Consider the following 19,650-nt stretch of genomic DNA (forward strand, 5'->3'; position numbering starts at 1 on the left):
ACTAAGCTAGCGAGGGCCGCGTTGCGGATGCAGCCACTCGACCGGCTGCCGGAGCAAAATAGGGGACAGGGCAGATCGAGACGCAGGCACCCTCGCCGGCCGCTTTTTCTTCACCTAGCCGCCTACCTAGCTAGCGACGTGGCCGAGAAGTAGGGCCGCTTCGTATCACCGCTCTCTCCCGCCGTTTATTTGATCCCCCAGCGCTAGCCCCCATCCAGCATGCCCCGACGCGCTCCCTATATTGCGCCGCCCCCCAAGCATTCCCGCATTCCGCCCTCTTGCCACCGAGTCCGCCAGCATCTCGTGACGCATAAACTACTTCATCTCTGCCCAAGGCACGCAACGCTGCCTCAATCGCTTTTTTGGTTCCCACACACTCAATCCTCCGCGAGCAGAACGCCCGGCCAATGCTCCCCGCGCACGGCCGCGCCGCAGGTGCCACCCCGCTATTCCTCCATCGCCTCGCCGCCGTCCACCTCCTCGCTTTGCTCGTCATCTCCCTCAAATCCCCCGACCGACGCTTGCATCACCGCGTCCGAGTCTTCCTCCTCGATGATCCCGTTTAATTCCCGCCGTGGGTGATGCAGCTCCTCCCCTTGGGCCTGCTGCTGCTGCGCCAGCTCGGCCCGCGCCTGCCTCGTCCCCTCTGCCTCCTCCTGCACCCGTTGCTTGGCCAGCTCGCGCACCTGCACAAACCAGTGTCCCACGCGCTGATGCGAGATGTACACCTGGAGAGCGTCATCATCCTTGATGTTGTCCTTGATGATCGGATCGCGCAAGTCTTCCGACGGGAACCTCGATTCGAGCTCTGCTGCCCGGCAGCCTGCGTCCATGACTTCTTGCGGCGCCAGCTGGCGGAGATTGGGATATTTGTCCCAAAGCCCTGCTTCCGTGTTAGCCCAATCGTCTGGCCCAAGCTCGTGCCTGTCAAGTGATACGTACCCGTCCTGTAGCCTTCTCTGAGCGTCTCGAACAGAACAGTGCTCTCCAACCGCTCTTGCACCTGCTCGTCTGCCAAGCCCGTCGTGTTGTTCAAGGCTGCCCACTCGTCCATCAAGAAGGCCCTCTTCCACGCTAGCTTCAAGCAGCCTTCCCACGTCACCGCATCCATTAGCTTCTCCGAAACGACCAGAGCCTGAAGCGCCAGGAAGAATTGTTGACCGCTGATGTTGTCGGCTTCCACCACAGCCCGTTCGTGGTTCATCAGCGTAAGCACATCGATGAGCAGCCCGGGCTCGAGAACCTGATGAGCGATGAGTCGCTCGAAGCCATGTTTCAACAATTGCTGCAAAGCTGGCTGGTTGTCTGTTGTGTCACGGCCGAAATCCTGCATGACCAAGTCGATGGCGGTCTCGTCGTCCAGTGCTGCGTCGATTGCTGGCTTGATGTGCTTGTACGTTTTCTCTTGTAGATCAAGAAGCAGCAGCTCGTTGTCACATTGCGCCTTTTGTGCGTCTGACTTTGCGAGTGGCTCACCGTCGGCTTCCGCAGCCATCAGGGAAAGCTTAGCAAGAGACATTTCGACCTTTTTGCTCCAATCCCTGGTTTCCTGTTTCGTACCAACTTGCATCAGAGCTGCGCTAGCAGCAGCGAAGTCTTTCTCTCCAAGGACATCGTTGATCCAGCTCATCTTTGCGCGTGAAAGGTCAGCTCGCAAGAACTTTGTGAGCAAATCTTGACCGACGGATCTTTTGTCGATCATCATTGCCGACTTGCCCATTCTGACATGGCTCTCGAAGAGGGCATCTGCCCAGGCTTGTCCAAACTTGTCGAAATAGCTGTGAATGCGTTCTTCCAGCTTCACGTACATCCCCCTGACCTGGATTGCCTCGTCGGTGTCCTCGGCAGCCACTTCATCCTCGAGAAATCTGAGTTCGTCCCAAACAAGCTCTACCAGAGTAGGCATGTCCTTGAGCCTTTCGGCAATTACCATACCGCTCTCAGCCATGCCAATCTTGGCAAGCGCCGTGACTTGCTTTGGACGCACGTTCTCGTCGAACTCCTGCCGTAAACTAACACCAGTCGCACGCGTCTTCTCGTCCGGTTGAGCAAGGCACCAGCGGTAACGTTCCATGTGCACCTGACAGCACAGTTTCACCAATCTGGGGTTGTCTGCCGCGACTTGTTTCGCTATAGCATGCTCCTCGATATGGCGGTGTTGCTCTGCGAGCTGGAAAACCATTTCTCTTGCGATGTCCACAAGCTGTCGCACAGAGTTGACAATGTTGGGAGACGAAGTCCACGGCAGTGGCAGGGTCTCATACCCACTGGTCAAGATGTTGTAGTCCAATTCTTCGGATTCCAGGCCATATTCGAAGAGATGATCTCTGCGGAAGATGAAGGCTCTTTCCAGTGCGCAGAGGAAGAGTTGGTCAGCTTCGTTGACCAGCAGTAGCAGCGAGTCAGCATCCCTTTGACCTTCTTTGTAGACTTCTTTGATGCTGAGCTGAGCCCATGGGATCATCATGGTTATCTTGGAGATGTCCTTCACAAACCACTGGCGAACTTCGTCCAACTCGCCGAGCTCAGGTCTTAAACCGGTCTTTAAGCGTTCGTTGAGCATTTCGATCAGCTCAACAAGCAAAGGTCTTTGATTGACATCCTTCAATTTCGTCCGAGCTTCGTAGTACTCCCAGATGCCTTGGCCGGCTGCGATCTTCTCAGCATTCCAGAGCAAGTGCCATTTAGTCGTCCGATTCAGAGGTGGGTAGTTCCTCTTGAGATGCGAGGCCAGATCTGCCAATGCCTTGGCTCGTATACCCAACTGCTGGGCCTGAGACGCCGTGAACACAGGTATGTACTCTGAATCAGAGTTGACGACATCTTGGCTAATCTCAAAGGCTGCCTTTTCCACCTCCTCTTGCTCAAAAGTCAGCTCGGGTTTGGCTGAGACGTCGAATAAGCTGTCCGGGGTATTGCCAAAGAAAACCGCTTGCAAAAGCTTGCTCTTCGCGGTTGGCCGAATGCGCTCCAGATCTTGTCCGTCTGTCCTCGGTTCGTTGGCTGTCACGCGTAGCGTTCCGGTACCCTTAGTGAAGATAATACAACTCGATGACTTCGATTTCCGTGTAACCCCCTCAAGCGCAAAACCCACAAATTGCAGGTTCCTCTCCTTGCGGAAATAAACCACGTCCTGGAATGGCTTAAAGGGTGCCCCGGTGTCGACCATAAGTTGCGTATCCGGAGACTCTTTGCGGTCAGCTAACGATGCGAAAACGATGGCGTGATTGAAGACGACCATGGCTGTGTGTCCAGGCGAGGGCAACAGCAGTTTTGCTTGCTCGGGCATCTGCCGAGAGTGATCACCGGCAAACGTGTCGAGCGGAAGTATCCTCTGAACATTGGGTGTATCTCCCACCAAATCCACCTCAACAAGCGCATAGTTGATGCCTGCGGACCCAGTCAGCGCAACCAAGGCGAGCAAGCCGAGTCCTTCTGCGGTGCCGGGTGGGCTAAGTTCGTTTCCTTCGCTCCGTGGGGCCTGAAGAATTGCGAAATCCAAGATTTTTATGGCTGTTCCTTGGCTGCGCATTTCCGGACTGAACCCACTGCTCAGCGCCTCGAGTATTGCTTCCTGCGCATTGACTTCTCCCCTCAGAGCGTGATGACCGGCCCAGCTTAGGTCCCATAGTTGGAAGGATCCCGAGCCCGTCCCAATTATTACCTCCAGCTGGCCCTTGACCTGAGACGGACGAACTTTGACAGCTGCAACATCGCGATTCCATCCCGGACCAGAAACAAGGCTCCGAAGGCCACCAAAAAAGCCGCTGTTACCGCTTGTTGCTTGGCTGCGAAGAAACTGGACGTTAATCTGGGGCCGGCCTTGAGCATCCCTTACCGCTAACTGCGCGACACGGCCGGTATTGAAAAGTAGTATGAAACCTGCGTGTCCAGCATCGACGATGTCCGCAACTGACTCCCCGGAGAGCATGTTGCCCACAATACCCTCAATTCCCTGTCTGCGTTGCTGGAACAGACTGAGCGATTCCGCGCTATCCACATTTTCCCAAAATTTGATCTTTCCCGTAGTCGGATGGATGACAACCAGGCCCAAGTCGCTGGCGGGACCGGTCTTGACAACGGAGCCTATAGGAAAAGGGTCCGATCGCTTGGAGGGATACGGCAGTGGGAGGGTATATGATGAGGGTGTCGCGATGGGCGAGGTGTAATCCCAAACATAGGCATGTTCGTGCGTAAACGCTACGGCGTAAGTAGTTGAGGGAAGGACGAAAGTGCGGTAGTTAGCTGTTAAAAGTTAGCATATTTCGCGGACTATCGACCGGGATCGCGAACCAGATGGGTTCGAGCGCAGAGGCTCAGGTAAGCTAGGAAGTTGTTTGATGGCATAATTAGAAGTTTTAGTCTGTAGAAACCGTCAGTCGCGGGCCGGAGTGGATCTCAAAGGTTGTTTTACCAGAAGCGCGCTGCCGTCTCCCTTGCTGCTCCTCGCTGTAATAGTTGATTGTTTCTTCTCCCGCACCGGAATCTCGTGTCGCAAGGATGACCGACGTCTCTCGTCGCCATTGATGACGTGACCATTCAAGCCAGACGCGCCATTTCCATTTAGCGGCGATGCGCTGGATGGGTCGAGAGATGGATCGGGGAGCTTGCTGCGCTTTTTCGGAGGCTGATGCTTCGCGCTGTCCGAATCGTGACGTTGCCGCCGCCTGGGGTTGCGCAAAGAAGGGCCATGCACGCTGTGGAGAGTCGCATCCGGCGAGAACATGGTGTGGGGAGGCGACGGCAAAGAGACGCGATGGCGCGGTATTGTGGTGGTGGAGGTGTTGAAGCTGGACCGAGTAGGTTTGTTTTCTAGAACGGAGCTGTCGGGGTTTGGACATGGATGCGCGAAGAGCGTGACAGGTCTTGGCGCGTGGCTACTCGAACAACAAACAGACATCAGCCACAATCATATGAAATTTCTGATGTTAAATCATTTGTTGCGAGTCTTCTCTACAGAATGATTACACTGATTTGTATAGGTTCGTCAAATCTGGGTTTGGTGGCTGACTTTTCGCAATGCTGTTGTATGCGACCCTTGGAAGTAGACCTAAAGCCTGCCTTCATCTCATCTGACAGCTATCTACTTAGGTATGCTAGCTACAATGTGACGCAATCGTACCCTTTTACAACACCAAATTCTCCACAAATAAGCGATAAATTCAGATATCATTACCAAGGAGATAAAAGTTACTTAGTTACACTTGCTAACCTTCCTTGGGCGCAAGAAGCCCGACAAACATACTACATATTAATAAATTTAGTAGGATAAGCGATTGTTAGGGGAAAGTGGAGGTTTTTAATAGTAATATTTATCAAGAGTGCTACTAACGGTGAATACTTTAAGGGCGTGAGCAGAGTAAGGTAGGGAGCGAAATAAAAAAGGTTGGGGAGAGCTAGGTGTCAGCTTATAATAAATCATAATTAAATATATATATATACAGTATAATTATGGCTGGTTATAAATATAGCTTAAGAATAGGTAGGTAGACTCAGACTCTTAAAACGGCGTTCGTCGGTATATCCGGCTGGGTTTTGCGTAGCCTTTCGCATACCTTTGACAGTCAGATGCTGCTGACCAGCCCAAATGTTGTGACAAGTTTTGTAGACCTGCAGGCCATGGATTGATCGTCTGCCAGGCTGCTTACCCGTAATATGTGGGTTCTGTCGCACTAAACTTCTTTGGCTTATAGAGTCCGGGCTTTGAGCTAAATCACTAGTGGCGCGGGGAAGCGCTGCTGATGCCTGACGTCTGTCGTGGCCGCTCTCCTCCACTCTGCCTCGGCAAGCGGCTACCTGCACCTCCAAAAATGGCTTTCTATTGAAGTACGAAGATGCACCGGTGTACCACGTATGCATCTATGGACAAGGGCTACAAGGGACTCTCTATGCAGCAGATTATGCACCCTTGCCGTGGGTCGAACGGACACAAACATAAATCATACCCTTCGTCCAACTTGTCGGGAACTCTAGGTAGGAGTACGATAAAGGAATGCCAGTCACGTCTTTGATGATGTAGGCTCAATGAGCGATTTCCATCCATGTCGGTTTCTGGAATTGCGCAAGAAAGCCCAGAATGGCATAGGTACAGAAGGAACGTGGTTCCGACGGGTAGGCCCATTCCACGTTTGAGTGGGCTGAAAACAACATTGCATCGCTACTTCAGAATACTTCAGTAGCAGAATGTGCCTGGTTTAGCTTCTGATGATCCTAGTGTTGAAGCATTGGACGGGCCGTTAACAGCTGGGTGACTTGTTTGCGGGTACCTGACCGATACCCCGCTCCCTCAAATGCTGTAGTTCGCTCGCGTGTGACAACATCTGCTTCACGCCATCACTATCGAAGATAGTAACAACAGCCCATTGTCTCCAGAAGATCCACTCAAAACGATCACATTGCCCCGGAAAAGCCACTCTGCAGGTACGGACAACAATCCGGCGTGCCGTTGGCGGTGGCTCCACTCCCCCAATCAATGCTACTATTGGTCCAAGTTCCTGAGGGGTCACGAGAGCAGAAGCTGATCGAATGCCATAAGCTCCAGAACTCGCGTTCCGCTTCAGCTTGCTTCCATCTTCACCAACCTGCTATTTAATCTGTCCCAACCCTCCTTCCACTCATACAAATCACCAAAGCATCTAGCAATTGTGAGTATCCGCTACCTTACACTGCCATCTGGCTACCCCATCCGAGCGGCATGCGAGTGGAGCTGTGACGGAGCGTCGGACGTCACTGCTACTTTAGCTGTTGATCCGCCGCCTTCCCCCAACGAACGAAGCTCACGAACTATTCCAGGACAATCAACCTCGAGATGACTCGCTCTCACAAGCACAACGATCGCGACCACGTCGGTGTCGCCGACGGTACCGCTGCCCAACCCGAGCATCTTCCCAAGTTCTTCGCCAAGTCCGGCTTCACCGACACTGACCCCAAGAAGACCAAGAAGGATGGCGGCGGAAAGGGCAACTGGTAAGCTCATTTCTCGTTGCTCACCTCTGTCAACTTTGCAGGGGTCACACTGGATAGCTACTCGAAAATGGCGCAACCTTAGCTACTTATCGGTGTCACCTTGCGCTTCTCGGTCCCGGTCGATCCCGTCTGCATGATGTTTATGCTTCCCTTCGCTTCAATGTCTACCATCCGAACATAGCTAACATGGTTATCGACAGGGGCCGTGATGGTGACGAGCTTGAAGATTACACCTACAACATGACGAACCCGCGCCGCCGCTCCAACAGCACTGGACTCCACACCATGAAGGACTTCAAGACCAAGTTCGAGACCATTGATCCCGAGCCCGTCTTCGAGGAGGAAGTTCACGGTCCGACTGTTGAGCATAACGATCTGGAGAAGATGTCGAGTGGTGGCAGCAGCAACAGTGAGAATAGCGTCCAGGAGGACGACCAGGTCGCCAAGAAGGCCTGAATATGCATCCGGGCGTTATGCAGCGATGGGCTCACATGACGATCATATGGGCTTGACATCTACCGCTCACGTTTCTGGCTGGATTAGGCAGTAGTCCTGACCTGGTGCAGATAACAGTTGCTTTCCTTGCTCTTACATAAAGGACTTGCGGATATGCAGTCTGGGAGCCGCCCATGCCATCCCTCACTTGATGCTGGCAGGTTAACGATGTACAACAACTTTCATAATCAGTTACGAATAACGATCTCTTTCCTTGGTCGAGTACTGTTTTCCGGGCTTCTGCAAGATACGCCTCTGAATCGTCAGTCACTATCGTTGACCACACTGCTTTAATGTTATGGCATGCCAGTACTACGCCCAAAGTCTGCTCAGCGTGCCCCATGTGCATAGATTTCCTACAAGTCAAGCATTCCTACTGTTTCCCCCGCCACTCCTCGACACAACCTGCTTTGTGTCCATCACTTATCATTGACACTGAAACGCTTCCAACTCAATCTCCTAAGCAGGGGCAGAAAATCCACCTCGCCGTAGTTTTACCCCTACAGCCAACCCAGTCACCAGACTCTTACTGCTCCTCTAACGCCTTCACCACTTCCGCCAACATCGTCTTCAATTGCTCCTCCACCCCCTCTTCCCTCCACCTTACCAGTACCTCCTCCCCGAGCTCTCCCCTGTCCGCACATTCCCCTGCCTCCAGCCCCCCAGTCCTAATCCCCACGCTCGTCTGCACGCCCCTCATGCGCAAGCCCGCGGTAATGCCGCTCAAATGGTCGGCGGCCTTCCCGCCGCCCCTGGAGCCATAACTCACCACGGCGGCAGGCTTGCCGCCCCACTCATGAAACAGGTAGTCGAGGGCGATGGTCTTGGTGGCGGGCATTGTTGTGGAGACGTGATGGTGGTGGTGACGACTGGTGATACCAAGTGGTGCATGAGTCGCGTTTCCTTGTGATTGGGCCGAGGTATCGTGGCCGGTTCCGTCATACGACGACAGACTTTTGGGAGAAAATTGACAGAAATTCAGATTGAAGAAGAAGACGACCTAGTGGTCGCCCTACTGCATGACTTGCAGCCAACTCGCCGTCTGTCTGGCGTGCAAGTGTCGGCGCGCGTGAAGCCAACCAGCCAGCCAACCAGCGCAACTAGTGACGCTCGTCATGCCCTCTGCACGAAGCTCTTCTTCCCGAACCCCATCCATTCCCCATTCCCCAAGCTCCCAACGCTCGCCCAGAAACCACCGACTTTTCCACTCTCCAGACACGCCTGCACTACCCTTCGACTGCCCTCTCTCGACCTGACTCCTTTGCCCTCGCTTCCTCGCCCGCCACTTGTCCAGCAAGCGCCCTTCCCAACAACGCAGAGCGCAACGTGGGGTGCGGGCCGACTGACTTCCCGAGCTGGCCATTCCCGAGCTCATGGCTTGCTTTGGACTAATATGAACTCTCTCAATATCCTTTCGGGCATCAGCTCAACACCCCCGCCCAGCCCGCCGCGCTCGCGCGCCGCGTCTCTAAGCGACCAGACCAAGTCGGAAAACCGGTCGCGCTCCCGCGGACGGAAGCCTAGCCACGATGTCCAGGCCCATGCGCTGGGAGAGAAGATTGGGGCAGGCGACGGGGAAGAGGACAAGCTTGGCAACGGGCAAGATGCGCCGGTAGACGGGAAGACGGCGCTGCTTGGGGACAAAAAGCCAGAGGCTGTAGGCGATGCCAAAGATTCGAGCGGGTGGTATTTTCCCAAACGAATGGCTTCGGCTTTGACTGGAGCGTTACGGGTGGTGCTGGCCGTTGTCTTTGCGCCAGCCACCTACTTAATCTCGTGTTTTTACGACGACGACGGCCGCTTCTCCATCATCATGCCGCTCTACCGGGTGGCGCGCAAGATGCCACGCAGAAAACGAAGACATACCACGCGCAGGCGAGATAGCGGTGCCGAGGACTCGAGACTAGACGCTGCGGACGAGCGGGTACGAAGGAAAACATCGTCACAAAAACCGCAAAAGAGATCACCATCGGTATCGTCCATATCGTCATCGGGCTCGGTAGCGATGACCTCAGACTCGGAAAGCGAACGGCCACCAACGCGCGACGGCGAACTCGACAGCCCGTCCCGAAACACGCGGTCCAAGTCGTCGGCCAGCGGGGATGAGATCGCGCCGGCGCGGCGCTCGATCCGGATCAAGTTGCACACCGAGGAAGCGCTGAAGCGCAAAGGGCGCAAAGGGCGCACCAGCAGCGCGGCGTCAGCCAAGCCGTCCGGCAGCGAGCAGCACCTCTCGCCGCACGAGGCGGCGGCCGCAGCGCTCAAATCCCCCACCAGCCCCGGCGCGGCATCGAAGCTCAAGTTCCCGCGAGCGCCCGCGCCACCGCGTCCGCTCGTGCCGCGGCGGCAGCCGTCGTACGCGCCCAACGCGGCCATGAGCTTCGGGCCGCACCCCAAGACGCTGATCCTGGACCTCGACGAGACGCTGATCCACAGCATGGCCAAGGGCGGGCGCTACACGACGGGGCACATGGTCGAGGTGAAGCTGAGCCAGCCGGTGGGCGCCGGGGGCGCGACGTACGGCGGGCCGCAGGTGCCGATCCTCTACTACGTGCACAAGCGGCCCTACTGCGACGAGTTCCTGCGCAAGGTCAGCCGCTGGTACAACCTGATAGTGTTTACGGCGTCGGTGCAGGAGTACGCCGATCCCGTCATTGACTGGCTCGAGCTCGAGCGCAAGTACTTTGCCGGCCGCTATTATCGCCAGCATTGCACGTTTCGCAATGGCGCGTACATCAAGGATCTGAGCCAGGTCGAGCCGGATTTGAGCAAGGTTATGATTGTGGATAATAGCCCGATGAGCTACATCTTCCATGAAGGTACGTGCACGCTGTTACTTCTTTGCTCCCATCTCCCTTCTCTCTCTCTCTCTGTCTCCATCTATACCCCTCCCCCTATCTCTCCCAGTACAAAGCACTAACACCGCACGCACGCACACAGACAACGCCATCCCCATCGAAGGCTGGATCAGCGACCCCACAGACAACGACCTCCTGCACCTGATCCCCCTACTCGAGGGCCTGCAGCACGTGACGGACCTGCGCGCGCTGCTGGCGCTGCGTCTCGGCGAGCCGGCCGCCTCGTGAGTGTTGCTCTGCTTTGCTCTGCCTCTGCTCTGCATGGAATGACTTGGCGCATTGCGCTGCATTGCATTATGTTGCGTTGTGTTGCGTGGCGTGGGCGTTGCGTAGCATTCTTTCCGTTGGGTTCGTTTTGGCGGCATGTGTGGTGTGGTGGTTGAAGAGAGAGACGGCACGGCGTAAAGGGTTGAGCGGTGGTGGTGGAGAGGCGGTGGGATGAACGAAGGGATGGACAGACAGACAGACAGACAGACAGATGGGTCACGGCCGCAATGCATGCATGTCATTAGCACGCGAGGCTAGCGATGGTGTTGGTATTGTTGTTGTCGTTGGTGGAGGTGGTGTCTTGGCGCTGTGTTCTTGGTCCTTTGTCAGACGATGTTGCTGTGGTGTGGTGAGGTGTTGCTGTCTTCTGCATCTCTCCACTGTCAGTTGGCTCGATGGCTCACGGCTCCCTCTCTCTACTCTTTGAGGTCATGTGAGACGATTTATAGTGTTATGTCTTCTACGTTCTTTTACGTCGTTTGTTTGTGTTGAGGTGGTTTTTAGTGCTTAGGGTTGGAGAGGTGGATAGATGTGGCTTTAATGCGATGGTGTGGATGTATATACACGACTTGGCGTGTGGTGCGGAGCTTGTATGACAGCGTTTCGTTTTGTTTTGTATTTTGATCTGCGGATAGGTGTGCTCGTGTGTGATAGGTAGATTATTGTGAGGGCTGCTTTGTGCAGATATATGTGAACGTGTTTTTTCACCTAGTATGAGCGAAAACCCCAGAGAGGGTGAGCAGATCTTCCAAGTCCTTGTTGTGTTGTGTTTTGGTGATATCCTTTCTTTAAGTTGTTCTTTACATTGTTCTTTACGTTGTTCTTCAGTGTTTGTTTCCATTCTTGTAAGTGAGACTCAATGGCTTTGCTGTTATGCTTTCACATTCATGCCAACTGGAAGTGAGATATGCCCCGTGCGAGCTTGCTGACGTGCTTGAAACGCGTGAGTACCAGTGGGGCGACATTCACTGCTAGATTGCGCACAAGGCCAAAGCTGTATGCGGCAAAAAACCAATCTGTCCTAAGCAGTGTCAGTCAGCAACCAAAGACGGGCACAAGAGGAAGAAGCTTCAATCAAACACAAGTCCCCTGACGCGCATTCACGCAGTCAAGAACCCACCCATCCGGGCTTTCAGACAAGCAGAGCAGCCCCGACTCAAGACAACCACGTAAGCAAGCAGCGCACCGAGGCAGTACTGAGGAAAAGCCTCTGCGGGACCAAATCACAGACACGGCCGTTGGCGATGCGAGCGAGGACAGTACATAGGACGCCGGCGTTGTCTCTGAAGGACCGAGTCACGAACACCAGACGTTGACGGTGCGAGGACAGTACGTAGGACGCCGAAGCTTCTCTGAAGGACCGAGTCACAAGGCACCATCGCAAGTCGGTGACCGACGACGTCTCTGAGGGACCGAGTCACAGACACGCAGGCCGCGGGCTGGCGAGGATAGTACGACGGGTCAGTTGCTCTGCAGGACCGCACAGAATGCTGCTGCTGCTGTGGTGGATGTGAGGTTGTTGGAGGTCGAATCAATTGAGAGGTTGTTGAACGAGAGAGGGTTTTAAGTAGTGACAATGTAGGCAGCTGCGCTTACTAAGCCTGCTAGCGTCTATGGGTTGGTAACACAGAACACACATTCACTAAAGCTTCTGGGGGGCATGGCTTTGAGAGGCTGAGGTGCTGTGTTGCTGTTATATGTGAAATTGATATGCTAACACGTTTGTGGCGCTGAGACAATGGTGAATGCCGTGGTATACGGACTACAATGCGCGTCAGCCTCTTCCTTATTTGGATAGATAGTTGAGTGTGAAAGTACAATCAAAACACTCCAGTGGAGTGTGTGAAGTAAACCAAGACCTATATATTAGAGGGTTGATAAGTGGCAGTGCTCATATCTCGATATAGACAGCAGAATTAGTCACTGTTGCACTGGTGGTTTGTCTGCGGTGTAGGACAGTTCGCTTCAAACGTGATATTGTACTCCAACCTCCAATAATATCATGTTATAAACAAACGAAATCTTAAATAGTAGAAGATGAAATAGCGAGTCGACATTCTTTCAAATAATGCGCCGGAAAGGAAAAGTATAATGGAATGTGCGGGAAAAGATGAAACGTAGTCAGACATGTTCTAATGCTCAATGGTAGTTCGGAAAACTACCATGACCTGAAAGCAGGTCTTCATCGCCATCTGGCATAAGTAAATCAAAGTCTATAGCGCCCATCGCTTCATCCCTTGGTTGAGAGGGACCTGTAAAATCCGTCAAGTCGGAGAAAAATTCATTTCCCGTAAGCTCCAAGGAAGCTGGATTATTCATTCTGGGATCAAAACCCTCTATGTCGTATAACTCATATCCCGGGGGACCAGAAACCGAGGGCATGTGTTGACTTGCCTGAGAACCATAACCAGAGTCGAATGCTGTGTTGGATTGTGGCTTTATCTGGTTATGATTATTCTGAGTCTCTTCCAGCGTCGGCATTGGATAGGTTGTTTCATCAACCTGGGGGAGGGGCGTAATCATCTCCCGAATGGCTTGTGTTTTGTTGTGGCAATGGGGCTGTTCGGCTGCAGACTTGCTGCTTTCTCCACTGTATGGATGTTCTCCCGACTCATTCTGCAGAAATTGGTCATAGATGATCCTTTGAGCTCTACCCACTATATCGGGGAGTGTGCTCGTCATTAACTCAACAAGTTGCGGTGTTATTCCCTTGATCAATTTCAGTACGTCTTCCTTAACGAGCTTGGGTAGCTCTTTTTTGGAGAATTCATCGTATCGAGCCAGAGTTTCTGAATCGGGGGAAGTTGATGGAGCACCGTCGCAGTCTAGTTCCCAGTTAGTATCCAAGTCTGTGCTAAGCATAGACAATGCTTGGCAAAGACTTACAGGGCGATGGGATTCTTTGTTCCGCATCCTGAGGAAAGAGGATACGATATACAGCTCTCCATTTGTCTTCGCCTGACTCTCCCGTCCCTCTAGATCTGCGTCTCAATTGTTTTTCTTGCTCTTCGTCGAAGCCTTCAATAGTTGGCGGTGAAGCGACGCCGTCACACATCGCTGAGGCTTTTGCTCTCAAGTGCTCATTCCGTTCTGTATCACTGGAGAACTGCTTATAGCACCGTGGACATAAGACAGGCAGACTATGACACCTGTATAGATGTTCTCTAAAAAGGATATTCAGCATGAACCTTCATTATACCTACGGAGTAATTAGAAAGTTGAAATAGTGTCTTACTTGACTCGCGATACAGAAGGCCATCCTGGAAAGATACACGATGCATTCTTCCATGTGCCATTTCTCTTGTTGTAGGGGCATGCAAAATTTCGTTTCTTGAACTTGTCATCCAGCGTATCTGCTATCGGTGGGTTGGAAGGTCTTTGACGCTTACGACCACCATCGTCGTCCTCGTCCGGATCTTCAGATTCTCCTTTTCTTTTCTTTGCTCCTTCATGTCGGACAGGGTCCTCCCGACTATGGTTTTGCTTGGATATATGTATTTGCGCTCCCCTTGGAGTTGAATTCGAAGAGCTGGGAGACAGTTGATGAGGCTCGCCATGGTTACCCCGAGGCCTCATTGGGATTTGAATATCACTGTAAACGTTATCGCTGAGGTCTGTGTGCGGCAACGCCGGCACATCGAGGCTTTGGTAACCGGAATCACCGTCAGAGGGTGGAACTTTGTGTCTCTTGGGTTCAACGTCTTTCAGTTGCGGGTAACTTGCTGGTGACTCGAGGATTGGAGGTGATCCTTCGGATTCTGGAGAAAGGTCCAGTGGTGTACCGTTTTTTTCAAACATCTCCTCGAATATGGCCATAACCCTGTTGCAGATATCCTCATTCATCGACGGTAATATCGCCGAAATTATATCAGGAGAAGATGCCCTGGAGATGCAGGGGGTGTTAGAAGCAGTAGAGTTGGTCTCTTCACAGTCAGATAACGTGATAGAGTCCAAGGATCTCTTGCTGTCTTCGTAAACAGAGCCAGTGTGGTGGCCCTTCGAGTCAGCGGCCAATTTTTCGCTATAACGCTCTGATGCATGGCTCATTGTCCTAGCGACATCGGGACACCTTGATGGCAACTGTTGATCGTTCAATTTACTTGAGTGTCTTCCATGCACAAAGCCGTATGTATGAAGATTCGAGTCATGATCAGCGGCAGTTATTTCCGGGAGGGGACAACCGAGATGTTTTCCGATGGGTAGGGCTTAATTATTAGCTTTTAATCTTTGCTGAGCGATGTGTTGTGGATGCTCACTCTGTTTGTATTGAGAAAGAAAGTTCGATATCCCATCAAGATTGAAAACCTTCAAAGGGGCTTCAATAGCGGATAGCTCGTTGAGAGGTTGTTTTCTATCATGTTCCACCATTGACACTGCCCTTGAGCTCCCTTGCGGTGCGGGATATCCGAAAGTACTCAAGTCTGGAACAATGTCCTCATGTCTGTTATCTGTTCGACATTCTCGCAAGGGACGTCTTGTGGACGATCGTATCATCGACGATGGAAATTTTAGTTCTGGTGTTCCCACTGGCGTCGCTGGAATCCCGGGAGACAAAACAATTTTAAAATCAAAATCTGGCGCAAATTCGTTTAAGTTCTGGTTTTGGTGGCAACTTTGGGGTGTATCTCGGTAAGAGTCCATGTGTTCCAAGGGATAGACAAGTCCTGAATTCGAGAGATTGTTCATGTCGTCTCTTATCATGCGTGTGTGGTTCTGGTCTTATATGCTTCAGTACAGTGCGTTTTATGCCGTCGGACTACTTACTTGTACTCGGAGAGTCACATATATGATAACCTTCCATAGCGTTGGAACCTTCACTCGCCGTGTGTCTAAGACCGGTAGCCTTGGAGTGACAATACGGGTATTCTTCCAAATCTCCATCAGGTTCGTAAATGTCAACGTAGTTTCTCAACTGTGAACCAGGAGCTCCGTGTCTGTAGCCTAGACTTTGTTCGGTGAGTTCAGCATTGCACTGATAGACAGGAAACCCGTAACCAGCATACTTCTGTTGCTGAGATCCAGTGAAACGCATTGATGGTTGAGCAAAAACGCGAGTGAGGTGATTTGGGTGTTGGTCGTTACTGCCACTTCGAGAAGTGGATTTCGCTGCTACCTTTCTCGAGTGTCGGCACGGAGTTCCTCGAAACATGATTTGAGGAGATGGAATCAGGCTTAAGTACGGCAGGGTTTCTCTTGCCCCGCTCGTAACAGCGCGTTGGTTGAGAAAGATTGCGCCAATCAGTGAATGAATATGCAAAGTTGTTGCTAGTTGACGATGGTGGCGACAGTGTGAACGCGGGAAAAGTGAATATCAACATGAAAGTTGTAGACGTTTCCTGCGTAATGCTCATCAGGAAGTAAAACCAAGGGTAGTGTTGTTCTCAGGCCGCGAGGCTGTAATTCGCAGCTGCGTATAACTCAGCTCGGCACAGGATCCCTGCAAGCCATTCTACCTACGATAGGGCTTCCGATTCTGTGGAATTGAATTTGATTATCAGCAGATTTGCAACCCTTCTCGATGGCGAGTTGTGCATAAAAAAACATCGACTAGATGATGCATTACTTTTTTGTTTATTCCAGTCCATCACTGGACATTCTAGGCATTCTCTTTCGTAATTTTGGCACATTGGCCGATTGATGGTGGTTACGGAGTGTAGCTGGGCGTTTCTACGTAGTTAGCCTCAATCTCATCTCCAGCGAGCGGATTTTCGATCTGATCGACAATCTGGACCAAAAAAAACTTACACGCCCCATCCTAGAGTCTCGGGCCGTCCCAGCACAAAGTCGCCCTAGCGCTCCCGGCGATATGGCTCCCGCACTCATGGCCTGATGGTCGACCGGCAACGGGCAGGCGAGCGGGAAAGTCAGCAACACCACCCCTCACTGAACCCCGCCGGCTCCCCCACCCAACCCGGCATTAAGGCGAACCTAACTCCACGCCGTCCTCCCCAGGCCCAACAACCAACCGCACATCACGCAAATCCTTCCCCAACTTCTCCTTCTCTCTTCCTTCCCCACCACCACAAAACTAACCCGTATATCAACCTCCCGGAACAACATGGTGACGCACCACCTCGCCTACACGGCGCCGATCAACCCCGCGCTCGCGGAGCCGCACCTCAGCCAGGCGCAGGTGTGGCAAGGCCTGCGGCGCAAAATGGTCGCGGCGCAGGAGTTCGTGCCGGCGATTACCGACTGCCGTGTGCTGGAGGAGAAGGGCGATGGCGAGGAGGTCACGCGCGAGGTCGTGTTCCGCGAGGGTGCGGGGCCGGGGGGTGATGGCAAGCCTGTGCGTGAGGTTTGCAGGGCGTTTGAGCCGACGAGGGTGAGTGGAGTTTTTGTGTGTGTGTGTGATTGTGATGGTTGTTGTGTTGAGCGGGCTGGTCCCTCATTTTGCTGTTTCTATGTGTCATTTTACTTCCTATTGCTTGCGCCTTTGGAGTAGTATCGTTCCATACTGATCTAACCTTTTCTTCGCACTCAGGTCGACTTCCACCAGACGGACGGCAGCGTCGTGCGCAATATCATCAGCACCGGCGCCGGCGGTGAGGCTGACCTCTACATGACGTACGTCTTTGAGTGGCACCACCCGCAGGTCACAGCCGGCTCCGACGAGGACCGCACTCTGCTGGTGCGGCACAATCAGATGGCGCAGATGGCCGTCGAGAAAAGCATTGAGAGCATCAGGAAAATGGTCGTGGATGGGCGGATCAAGTAGTGCGAAGTGTTAGCATAATCACATAGATGCTTGTGGTATGGTATAGTTGGGTGTCGTTATGTTCGTCTAAGTTCTATCGTGGCGGGTATGCATGGACGTTACGGCGTCAGGAGCGTAGCGTGGCTGGTTAGGCCACTCTCACGCGATTCGGGGTATCACAGCAGGTACCGGTACTCCGGGGTCAGGTCTCCCATCTCCGTCTTCTCGTACTCCGTCAAACTCAAGTCCGTGGGCGTCTTGTCCCTCCTTCTGTTGTCCCGGAAGCACACCACCCAATATAAGCAGCAGCTCAGCGCGCTAAGGCAGATGAAGGCAATGCAGATGCTGTAGCCCGGGGTGTATTTGGGCGCGTCTTTTTGCAGGAATGCAAACACTGCTATGATGCCGCCGATGTTTCCGAATCCTACTTGATAGGCGGAGCCCACGCTGCGCCGATGGTGTCCTCCAAGGTTCATGTTGAACCAGCAGACGATTACGGGCATGGCTGAGTAGCTGCCCATAGCGACTAGGAACAGTGCCGCATACTGAACATGTTTATTGTCGTGAACAGCGAGCAGCATCGCGAAACCGGCAATGGCCACGAATATAGGTATCAGGGTGAAAAGGAAGCGGTGTTTCAGCTTATCGGATGCATAAGCGACAATCATGGCGAAGCCGAACGCTGCAGCCCAGGGTGGTACTGAGTGCAGCTGCGTCTGGACTGGGGAGTAGCCATAGGTTTGGATGATAGATGGCGAGAAGTAGGCGTACCTAGAGAACGGTGTGTAAGCAAAAGGGCGCAACTGCCCATATGTGGTGGAACATGAACTTACCCGTATGCTGGGATGATCAATCCAAAGTACATGAAGCCTCCGATGAAGATCTTCGGATCTTTGAAAATTTTACCAATATCGCGAGCAGTGATTTGACGCTCAACAGCGGAGCGGCCTTGGTCTGCCTGCAGACGAGCCTTGACGTAGTCCTTTTCTTCTTGAGACAACCACTTGGCCTCTTCAGGAAAGTTAGGAATGAAGAAAAAGAAAATGATCGAAACCACGCAAGTAAGGCAGCCCTCCAAAATGAAGATCCAGCGCCAGCCTCTGTAACCTTGCATGCCGTCCATCTTGCCGATGGCAGAAGCGAGAAGTCCACCAAAGGCTCCGGCAAGCGTGGTGCTGCTAAAGAAAAACGAATATCGGCGCTGAGCTTCACTGCGTCGATACCACATGCCTAGACAGTTTCAGTTAGTTAAATTGGCTTTCCACATATGGTTACCCATTGAAATTCATACCTATGAGGTAGAAACATCCGGGGAACATCCCTGATTCAAACAATCCGAGAAAGAAGCCTTGGTAAGCATGGTCAGCTACATTGCCCAATCGGGTAAGTCATACTTAATGCTTACGAGTTGCTAGTAAGCCGCCATAGTTCTGCACTAAGCCTTGGCAGATAGAGCATAGACCAAAAAAGAACATGCAACCAGAGACTGTTCCCTGGATTAGCGGTGTTCAGCTGATGCGGGAAATGGACGTACGCCAGAGGTTTGGCTTCAGCTTTTTCATCAAGACATTGCTCGGGATTTCAAATAAAACGTAGGGCACGAAGAAGATGACCAAGGCAGTGTTGTACTTGATGCTGTTCTTGCTGGCCAGCCCAAGCTCTTCCGTCAGGCCGAAGGACTTTGCATTGGCGATGTTGACGCGGTCCAGGAAAGCCAAGAGATAAAGGATGCAGAGAAACGGAATGACGCGCATGTCAATACGGGAGACTAGTCGGCGCTCGGTGGTGTGCGACGGGCACTCGACGTGAAGGTCATCGTCATATTCGGTAGCTGCGCCTCCGCCGCGGCCGTAGGCGATGTCTTCACTGGAACTCCGTGGCGCGCCGGACTCTACGCGAGGTCAGCTAGCGCGAAACGTACGAGGTATGGAAGGAGAGGCGTACTCTCAAAAGACGAGGCCATGGTAGCAACGAGGTACAAACACTGGATGATGGAGGAACGAAAGAGCGTGCCGTCATTTTATAAGAGTCAGCGAACTTCGGTCAGCCGCCGACTTCGCAGAGATAAACCCCGAATCAGCGCGCATCCCCGCGTTTGCGCAGTGTGGGGATTGGCAGGGATCGGCCGAGGTACCCCGATAGGACTAGTGCGTATCTGTTGTTGAGAAACGCCGGGTATCAGTGCAGCTGAGCGGCAAGCCTAAGGAAAAAAAAGAAAAGAAAAAAAAAGAAAAAGAAAAAGAAGAACAGACCTCCTCGGTTCCAATCCGCCCCCAGCACCGCCCACTCCGCCTGCGTCACGAATCCCGCAGCTGCCCGCTCGGCCTGCCCGCCCGTCCGCCGTGACGTATCCGAAGAGTGGCGACT

At 52.9% G+C, this 19,650-nt stretch overlaps 8 protein-coding genes across 8 annotated transcripts; 3 read left to right on the forward strand and 5 right to left on the reverse strand.

Moving 5' to 3' along the window:
- Nucleotides 1-446: 446 nt before the first annotated feature.
- On the reverse strand, nt 447-4,791 carry K452DRAFT_270331 (uncharacterized protein; the record flags this gene model as incomplete). Its single annotated transcript, XM_033538980.1, has 4 exons — nt 4,415-4,791; nt 4,294-4,363; nt 943-4,245; nt 447-886 (listed from the first exon to the last, which is right to left on the reverse strand). Exons 1-4 carry the CDS (start codon nt 4,724-4,726, stop codon nt 447-449), a joined length of 4,125 nt encoding a protein of 1,374 aa, XP_033398285.1. The 5' UTR covers nt 4,727-4,791.
- Nucleotides 4,792-6,598: 1,807 nt separating this feature from the next.
- Nucleotides 6,599-7,144, reverse strand: K452DRAFT_20974 (uncharacterized protein). Its single transcript, XM_033536150.1, has one exon. It carries the CDS (start codon nt 6,974-6,976, stop codon nt 6,677-6,679), a length of 300 nt encoding a protein of 99 aa, XP_033398286.1. The 5' UTR covers nt 6,977-7,144; the 3' UTR covers nt 6,599-6,676.
- Nucleotides 6,874-7,870, forward strand: K452DRAFT_286998 (uncharacterized protein). The gene has a single exon (XM_033540402.1). It carries the CDS (start codon nt 7,153-7,155, stop codon nt 7,420-7,422), a length of 270 nt encoding a protein of 89 aa, XP_033398287.1. The 5' UTR covers nt 6,874-7,152; the 3' UTR covers nt 7,423-7,870.
- A 117-nt stretch (nt 7,871-7,987) lies between these two features.
- Nucleotides 7,988-8,299, reverse strand: K452DRAFT_297836 (uncharacterized protein; the record flags this gene model as incomplete). Its single annotated transcript, XM_033542064.1, has 1 exon — nt 7,988-8,299. The coding sequence occupies one exon, from the start codon at nt 8,297-8,299 to the stop codon at nt 7,988-7,990; it is 312 nt and encodes a 103-aa protein (XP_033398288.1).
- Nucleotides 8,300-8,854: 555 nt separating this feature from the next.
- Nucleotides 8,855-10,547, forward strand: K452DRAFT_226673 (uncharacterized protein; the record flags this gene model as incomplete). The annotated part of the gene is made up of 2 exons (XM_033536846.1): nt 8,855-10,280; nt 10,402-10,547. 2 exons carry the CDS (start codon nt 8,855-8,857, stop codon nt 10,545-10,547), a joined length of 1,572 nt encoding a protein of 523 aa, XP_033398289.1.
- Nucleotides 10,548-12,725: 2,178 nt separating this feature from the next.
- K452DRAFT_358323 (uncharacterized protein) lies at nt 12,726-15,984 on the reverse strand (the record flags this gene model as incomplete). The annotated part of the gene is made up of 6 exons (XM_033546183.1): nt 15,590-15,984; nt 15,351-15,532; nt 14,843-15,304; nt 13,822-14,791; nt 13,473-13,750; nt 12,726-13,435 (listed from the first exon to the last, which is right to left on the reverse strand). The coding sequence occupies exons 1-6, from the start codon at nt 15,733-15,735 to the stop codon at nt 12,726-12,728; spliced, it is 2,748 nt and encodes a 915-aa protein (XP_033398290.1). The 5' UTR covers nt 15,736-15,984.
- A 397-nt stretch (nt 15,985-16,381) lies between these two features.
- K452DRAFT_287000 (uncharacterized protein) lies at nt 16,382-17,690 on the forward strand. The gene is made up of 2 exons (XM_033540403.1): nt 16,382-16,911; nt 17,071-17,690. Exons 1-2 carry the CDS (start codon nt 16,645-16,647, stop codon nt 17,302-17,304), a joined length of 501 nt encoding a protein of 166 aa, XP_033398291.1. The 5' UTR covers nt 16,382-16,644; the 3' UTR covers nt 17,305-17,690.
- On the reverse strand, nt 17,023-19,140 carry K452DRAFT_21032 (uncharacterized protein). Its single transcript, XM_033536161.1, has 5 exons — nt 18,818-19,140; nt 18,689-18,769; nt 18,575-18,631; nt 18,117-18,513; nt 17,023-18,054 (listed from the first exon to the last, which is right to left on the reverse strand). Exons 1-5 carry the CDS (start codon nt 19,035-19,037, stop codon nt 17,460-17,462), a joined length of 1,350 nt encoding a protein of 449 aa, XP_033398292.1. The 5' UTR covers nt 19,038-19,140; the 3' UTR covers nt 17,023-17,459.
- Between the last annotated feature and the right edge of the window lie 510 nt (nt 19,141-19,650).

This window comes from Aplosporella prunicola (assembly GCF_010093885.1).
Source record: "Aplosporella prunicola CBS 121167 unplaced genomic scaffold K452scaffold_11, whole genome shotgun sequence".
Lineage (NCBI taxonomy): Eukaryota > Fungi > Ascomycota > Dothideomycetes > Botryosphaeriales > Aplosporellaceae > Aplosporella > Aplosporella prunicola.